This window comes from Ziziphus jujuba, chromosome 2, assembly GCF_031755915.1.
Source record: "Ziziphus jujuba cultivar Dongzao chromosome 2, ASM3175591v1".
Lineage (NCBI taxonomy): Eukaryota > Viridiplantae > Streptophyta > Magnoliopsida > Rosales > Rhamnaceae > Ziziphus > Ziziphus jujuba.
In genome coordinates this window covers 22,543,423-22,551,908 of record NC_083380.1, presented here as the reverse complement: position 1 = coordinate 22,551,908, position 8,486 = coordinate 22,543,423, and the positions used below count along the sequence as shown (strand labels likewise).

Genomic DNA, 8,486 nt, shown 5'->3' with positions numbered 1-8,486 from the left:
TAATAATAATAAAAGAGATCTCTATATATTACATACCTCAAGCTTAAAGTCTTGCATCACACAATATTATATCATGAGTGATACGAACTTAGGACGACCTGCTTCTAAATCCGTATTATATTAGCCCGGATCTAATTATGTTCAAGTTATAGTGGTCACCTTAACCCCTAACCAACCTGTGATTAAAAACCTTGGTATATAATGAAGATGCCACAATAGGTGATGGATGTCCTATTGATAAGTCAAACTAAAACACTCATTCACTAATGGTGTTTTAGGTGTTCAAAGAGAACAAAGAGAATCCAATCTCACAAATAATTTTCTGTATAAAATTCAAGTTTCCTTCTTATTGAAAAATAAGCCTTTAAATAAGCTACAAAGCCATGAAATAAAACCCTAAAAACAAAGGGAAAACCGGCCATACAAAGTAGTTTACTATGGTGGACGAAATTCTCACTCATTTCCTAATCTAATTTGGATTAATTTATTCCTTTATTTTGAATTAGGAATTAATTAATTTACAATAAAAATAATAAAATAATAACTTTCCTAAACTTATTGTTCCAGAAAATAAATAAATTAAAACTAAAATGTAATAGTAATTTCCTAAAACAAAAAGTAGAATCAAATTAGGAAACTATAATACTAGCTTTTTGACTAAGTTAACTTTGACCAATCTTTGACTAAATTGAGCTCCAAATCAGCTTCAATATACTTTGTAGGATGCCAAATAAGCTGACCATGAAGTCCCACACGTTTCCTTTGCTTGGAAGAAAGAGAAAAAGCCAACTTAGTAAAATAAAGTAAAAACAGGCCAAATTTGAAGCTATCCGTACAACCCTTTTTTGAATGCCTTTGAAGTTGGCTTGACTTAATTCCATATCCTCTTAGACCTATGTATTGAATCTATAAAGAGTTTGAACCATTTCATGTTGCTCGATCTCCATTTGTGCACAAAAACCGCTACCCTGGTCCATACCGGCTTCCACCACTTGGATGCTTAGGATAGACTTTGTATCTTCAAGTATGAACAAGACATGTTGAGAATTGATTATCCCCTGTATAAATGCTCCCAGGTTATCCTTAAATCTCTTAATTTGAGCTCTTGTAATTAGCCTGGTCTTCATCTATGTCGGGTCAGCACTCTAACAGGTTATCGGTTGAGCGGGCTCGGGCGGAATCACATGAATGAGACTTTATGAGACAATAACAAAGCATATTAAGACTCAAATCACAATTTATGGACTTGTAGGTGGGTGTGATTGTTCGATCAACTTAAGCTATTTTCTTTGGAGGTTTACAATTTATATTGAATACGCCACCACGAGTAAATTATGAAATTTAATGGTACATAAGTAAATATGGATATTATTTTAAAAATTATTCTTTAATGATAATATATATGATAAATATCAAGCCGACATGCCATAGATTTTATGAATTTTCATTTAAAATTTTTTTTGCTTTTAAAGTTAAGTTTTTAAAGCAATAACAAAAATAATAAAATATGTGATGATTATTAACCTTTTAAACAATATTATTGACCAACAATTTTTAATTAACTATCACCAAAATACATAGACATTCATATTTTCTAAATATCAACAAGTTGATTTCTATATTATATAAATAATAATCTATATTTTTAAATGCATTCATATTCTCAATACTTTAAATAAATCTTTGAATAAACAAATAAAAAAATATTGCCATAGTGTTTGTTATATAATTTGATAAACAAATGGATAAATCCATTATCATCGATTTTTTTTTTTTTTCATTTGTTTTACTTATTTTGGACTGGTTGCAAGAGGCAAAACTCATATGTATAATTATTATTATTTTCAGAAAAATTTTTGGGAGGTGTTTTTTTTTTTTTTTTTTTTTTGTTTGGCTGTCCCCTATGCCCTCCCCACCCGCGACTCGAACCCGCGACCATGCGAGCTAGCCAACTTCGACTTTTGGGAGGTGTATTTGAGCACATGGTTTCACACGATTTTTTGAAATATTTTATATGAACACATGTTCTACACCAGTATTTCGAATATTTTAATAAGCCAAAATTTTTGGAAAAAGAAAAAAAAATACTCTGAACAAAAAGATTTTGTTTTCTATTCATCGAAAAAATATAAAAGAAAAAAAAAAAAAAAGATTCTGTTTCCCCTCCATAAATAGAGCAACTTTTCCCTACTGCACAGTATACTTCACCGGTTCCACCCCAGCCAGTTAGAACCACAGAACAGACTAAGAGGGTGGGGAAATGGGGTGGGCCATCGCTCTTCACGGCGGTGCCGGAGATATCTCGGTCAGTTTGCCAGCGGAGCTCCGTCTGCCTCGCGAGGCCGCCCTCCGTCATTGCCTTCAGATCGGTGTCGCAGCACTCAAAGCCGGGAGGCCTGCCTTGGACGTAGTTGAACTTGTGGTAATTCACGGAACGTTTTATATATAATGTTCTCTTGTACTGTTCGTGATCTGGTGCTTCTTCTTTCTCGTTGGGCTTTTTTTTTTTTATGTATTTTTTATTTCATGGGTTTTTGGGAATGAAATTAAATTTTTAACTATTTGATTTTCAAAAGAATTTCGCAGGTAAATTTGTGACCCGATTCTTCTTATTTTATGTTTTATTTTATGGCATTGTCTAATTTTACTAGGCTTTTTGCAAAAGTAAATACTTACTTAAGATAAATAAAATTATTTAACTGCTGGGTACAAATTACAATTGTCAAATTCCTAGAAATAGGAATTGATAATGATGAAGAACTTTGACAAATCGATTCTGCTTGTATCTTTTGTTTGCAATTGGAAAAAATGAAATGGTGGTGGTATATTTTAAGCGTGTAAGAGATTTCTGCCTCACAAATCCTCTGTTTGTTCTTGTGTTTTAAGTTTATTGTTTCAGGTTGTCATTCTTATTGAAGTATTTGTGAGTTGTGACTACTGTTGAACTCCAATTTTCTTATTTTTGTTTCTCTGTTTGGATGGAGGATGGGTTTGTTAAGGGAAACATTGCAAAAATTATATATGAAAAACATAGTACCATGTCTCATGGGCTTTGTGATTTATTTATTTTCAAAATATACTGCACAGGTTCGTGAACTAGAGAACATTCCATGCTTTAATGCGGGTAGAGGATCAGTCTTAACCAGCAACGGTACAATTGAAATGGAAGCTTGTATCATGGATGGCAAAACAATGAAATGTGGAGCTGTTTCTGGGCTCAAAACCGTTGTTAATGCGATATCTTTAGCACGGCTAGTCATGGAGAAGACTCCTCATATATATCTCGCATTTGATGGTGCAGAAGCTTTTGCAAGGGAACAAGTTAGTAAAACACTTGCTGTTCTTTCACTATATTTGTTAGTTTCCCCTGCTTTCTTTATATTGGTTTTGTAACCTGCTGCATATGGTAAATGGATATTCAATTGAGTTGAGCTTTTCACATAATCTTCCTTTTTTGTGTTTCTATCTTGAAATTGGATATTTCAATCTCGCCCCAGTGCCCTGACCTGAAAGGATCTACCTTTCATGGCAGTTTCATTCCTTTCATTATGTTATGTTGGCATCACAACCATTTTTAATCTATTGAAAGTTTTAAAATGCTTAGCAAAATCTAACGTAATTCAATTATATTTTCATAACTTGGCATTATTATTTTGATTGACAATGTAAATTAACTAAATTACTTTTAAATTATCTCTAATCTATTTTGAATGACTGTACAAGGGTAGTACATCTTTTTTTTCCTCTCTCGCTCTCTCTCCCTGGCCCCTCTGTGCTTATCAGCCTGTCATTCTTTCAGTATTCTCAATCTTGGAGAAGGTCTACCATATAAAAGTTATCAGGCTATAGACAATCTACAGTATAAAAACTATCAGGCTACAAACATATCATTATTAACCACATAATTGACTATTTTTTTGCACATTATTGTGAGATTGTTATGTACTATGAAATTCCTGCTGTTTCGTTTGTTATTAAGTCTAGTAACAAATTTTCTTTCAACATTTAGGCTCATGCTAAAAAGATTTGATCAGCATATTCGTGTCCAATAAGCTTCTTGAAATTTGCATTTTGGAATTAATTTACGAATACTGGTTGGATATTATTAATTAAATTTACCTTAAATAGAGGTCACAGTATGCTTCTTATTTACCATTGCAACCAAGCACAATAGCTTAAGGCCTTCATACTAAAAATAAATAAATAAACAAGTAACTATTGCTGTTGTATATATATTGCCCTTGCTTGAATCAGAGAAGTGCTAATTTAACAATTTTCTTGGGGTATAAGATGTGCTTGTAAATTCATTTTCCTCTGAATAATTTCTGTCTCTCTCTGTTTTGCTTTTTCTGTGTCGTTATTGTTATTCCCTCTGCCAAGTACAATTAATATTTTTGTAAGTGTTCCAATGTCAAATTCTGAATTTTCTTTTATTATGGTGGTGTGAATTTTTCAGGGTGTTGAGACTGTAGATTCAAACCACTTCATTACTCCAGAAAATATCGAAAGGCTAAAGCAGGCAAAGGAGGCCAATAGAGTGCAGGTATACTCTTTTTATGTTTTTTCTAGAGAGTTAAATTGAAACTGTGATGTGTTTCCGTTTGAATTTTAATGAAACTTCTGAAAATGAGTTGGTTTGCCATAAAGGTTATATATCTGTGAGATTATTTTTTATTTTGGCAAAGCCCAATAAGTTCCTAACATTTCATTCTTTTGTCGTGTTTTTTTTTTTTTTTTTTTTTTTTTTAAGACTAAAGTAATTGTTCTGTATGAATTGAATGGATTGCATTATGGATTACTGTTAAAGCTGTACAATATCAAGATTTAGCTTACTCCCTAAGTTTTTGTTTGACCTCGAAAAGCTGAGCTTCAACATGTAGTGCTCTCACATAGTCTTTTATATTTTTTTCCCTTTTTTTTCCCTTTTTTTTTTTTTTTTTTTTTTTCCAAATAAATCTGCAGATTGATTATACACAACCCATTAAGAAAGTTGTGGAGAAAGAAAAACCAGTTGCAAACGGCGATAGCCATATTGGGACTGTAGGATGTGTGGCAGTTGACAATCAGGGCAATTTAGCTACCGCAACTTCAACTGGTGGATTAGTTAATAAGATGGTTGGAAGAATTGGGGATACCCCAATCATAGGTGCAGGAACATATGCCAACAGTCTCTGTGCAGTTTCTGCCACAGGAAAAGGGGAGGCCATAATACGAGGTACTGTTGCAAGGGATGTTGCGGCTCTTATGGAGTTCAAAGGTCTTTCTCTCAAGGATGCTGCTTCTTGTGTTATCGAGGAACGTGCTCCAAGTGGAAACGTTGGCTTGGTTGCTGTATCTGCCTCAGGAGAAGTCGCAATGCCTTACAATACAACAGGCATGTTTCGAGCCTGTGCTACTGAAGATGGGTATTCAGAAATTGCTATATGGCAATGCAGAATTGAGTGATTTGGGCGAGCGTTAATTGTTGTAATCTGAATATCAAATAATTATCATATTTGGCCGTTTCAAAATCATGAGTATTCAATTATGATAGAATAACAAATTTTCACCTTTATGTTGTTGTACTATCAAAATTTGGTTGATAATGATGAATTATTTTAGAGAAATTGACATCGTTGCTCCCCGAAATAATACCAGGCTTGCATATTGTACCGTAAACAAATTTTTTTGGTATTTCGCATCGCAAACTCTTATTAATCCTTTTGTCAAAAGGCCAAAATAACTCATCTCATGCTTCTCACGTGAGGCACTTTCAAGGGTAATGATTTTCATTTTCATCACTTTCTTTTATTTTTATTTATTTATTTATTTATTGGGGGTCAAACTGCCTTTCCTCTAATAATGTTAAAAGAGTGGTCAATCAGAATAAGAGAGACAGAGAGGACTTCATTGTGAAAGAGGGAGAGATAGATATGAGAGAGGAAGAAAGAGGGACATGTTTGTATATGTATTAATTTGTTTTGCTCGAAAGGCTCATTTCCTTCGTTCATGCCGACAAAATGTAGAGGGAAAATGGGCAATCATTGGTTTCCTAATTGACAGCTTCCATGAGAACAATATTTAGCCTAATTCATTTCCCAAATATAGCTGATGACCCTCTCGCTATGTTAACCAAGATATGCCCAATGGCTACTCAAGCCCTAAGAATATGCGGCAACTAATAACAATATTAGAACACAAATCAAACTAAAAATTAAAACAAAAAATCTCATGCAAATTTATGCAAACTAAAATCAAATCACAAAAATAAAAAATTTGCACAATTCAACTATGATATGCGATAACATGCTTAGGAGTAAGCAAATTTTGAAATTCTGATCTTCAAATACTAGAAAGGTGCGACTTAGATGGATTATGCGACAGAAAATTTGATTTTTGCAAAAAGAAATGTGCAAACTTAACTCTATACGAAACCTAAACCATAATTTTGCAACAAGAGTGATGAAATTCAATAATTTTGTTCTCCAAATTTTCAGCAATTATAAAGAACATTCACAAAATTGAAAACTCAATCAATCAAACTTGCAAAATGCAGCAAATTAACTTAGAACTATGAAAACTGAAATTGAAAACAATAGTTTCCAAAACTCACTCGATTTGAAGCTCAATACTGAAAAGCATAAGTCAAAAACAAAAAATTCTTCAAATTCCTTCCATTGTGCAGCAAGAGGGAATAAAAGTGTGAGAAATTGAAAATTTTTCAGATTATGAACTATGCATTGGACGGAAATAAGGCGTTATAAAGTAATTTTGGAAACTAAAAATAAAACCTAGCTACTTTTTTAATCCTATTATGACTAACAATGCAAAGACAAATATTAAAAATAAAAATAAAGCAATATGGAAAGCTAAATTTTGGTAGATATAGAAAATTGAAATAAAATTTTTGCAACAAAATTTTTAATTCCAATCCAATATTATCAAAACCAAAATTATCCTAAAACAAATAAGAAAATAATAATTATTACTATTTTTTTACGTAAGGGTGTGGCAACTAATAAAAATTAATGTGTATAGAGAATTCGGTAGCCCTAGCAAATTAGTGAAGAAAAATTTCATCTCAACACCAAGTTTGTAGTCCCAACCAAGATTAAGATGAAGGAGAAGAAAATTGAAAACAAAAATTAAAAAAAGGAAAAAAAAAAGAAAGCAAAGAATTAAATTAGAAAAAAATTAGAATCAATTTTCAAACAAAGTGATCGAGCTAGTTTGGATAATAATCTCTAACATGCAATCTAGTTCAATTTCAAACCAAAGGGAAGAAGAGATAATTAATATAATATTTGAATTAAACAAATTAACTAAAAATACATACCTCCCCTAGCAATGATGTCAAAAATTTATTGTGAAATTTTCACTTACAAGTATATAAAATATAAAATGGTTATGGTGAGTAACCATAACCACATGGAAGAGTGCAAATTAAATTAATTTGATTCAATTATTATATTAATAAGTTGTTGTTATAAACATCAATTGAACTTATCACTCCAAAATTAAAAATAAAGAAATCAAATATCATTAATGATTAGAACCATTTCCTATTAATTAATTAATGACATTTGTTAAAAATGTTGTTTAATTTGATAAAATTTTATTTTATGAATGTATTATTTAAAAATTATTCTATTTTTAGTGAATTTTTGGGACATAAAATTGATATCTTTACATAATGATTCTTTTTGGTATAATTGAAATTTAGTTTTGGTAAACCTACAGGCTAGCAATTTTCTTCCACGTTGACTAGTGAGCATTTTTCTCAATGATGTAACCTATCTAAACTTAATTATTTATTTGATTTCTCAATTTTTGAATTTTTTTTATATGTTTTTTATGTGTAACATCAATTTGTAAGTGCACAAATCGTTTACAAGTAATAAAACGGAAAAATAAGATTGTTGTAACCAAGGGATTAAAAATTAAGTGCTAAATACAATTAAGTTTTGATAATATTTAAACTAGCAATTAAGATAATAACTGAAAAATGAATTAAACTAAAACTAAACAAAAATAATCAATTAAAACTAAATCAAGTTCAAGCAAGAGAGTGAATTTAATAATTATGAATACTAGGGCATTTGCTTTCACCACTAAATATTTCAATTTAATTACTTAAATATGTGAATTTAATTAATTAGTAATTTTATTAACCACACTTAATTAGAAAATTAATCAAAAGTAATTTCCACTTACAATTGATAATATTCACTTAACTTAATTTAATCTTTCCGGCTTATAAATTAAATCATCCAAATTCATTAAGCATAGATTAAACAAATAATATAGCATGAGATTTAACTATTTTCCAATCAATTATGATTTATGTAAGTCATTGCAGATCCATAATATTATTCTTTTCTAAGCATAAATATTATTAAAATTATTCATTCATTCGGATTTATGAAATCATTAAGTATACCAATGATTTATTAACAAAACATATCACTGATTAAATAAAATTCAACATATACTCAAGTAATTAAACT

The 8,486-nt window shown here is 30.8% G+C and overlaps 1 protein-coding gene across 1 annotated transcript; it reads left to right on the top strand.

The window, feature by feature from the left end:
• Positions 1-2,077: 2,077 nt before the first annotated feature.
• Positions 2,078-5,610, top strand: LOC107419071 (isoaspartyl peptidase/L-asparaginase). Its single transcript, XM_016027794.4, has 4 exons — positions 2,078-2,422; positions 3,088-3,321; positions 4,457-4,543; positions 4,963-5,610. The coding sequence occupies exons 1-4, from the start codon at positions 2,261-2,263 to the stop codon at positions 5,443-5,445; spliced, it is 966 nt and encodes a 321-aa protein (XP_015883280.1). The 5' UTR covers positions 2,078-2,260; the 3' UTR covers positions 5,446-5,610.
• Positions 5,611-8,486: the final 2,876 nt, after the last annotated feature.

Excerpts from the sequence above, each read along its gene's own strand:
- LOC107419071 (XM_016027794.4), top strand. The coding sequence starts at position 2,261 with ATGGGGTGGGCCATCGCTCTTCACGGCGGTGCCGGAGATATCTCGGTC. Across the intron at positions 2,423-3,087 it reads TGGACGTAGTTGAACTTGTG|GTTCGTGAACTAGAGAACAT; the intron begins GTAATTCACGGA and ends TATACTGCACAG. Across the intron at positions 3,322-4,456 it reads AAGCTTTTGCAAGGGAACAA|GGTGTTGAGACTGTAGATTC; the intron begins GTTAGTAAAACA and ends TGAATTTTTCAG.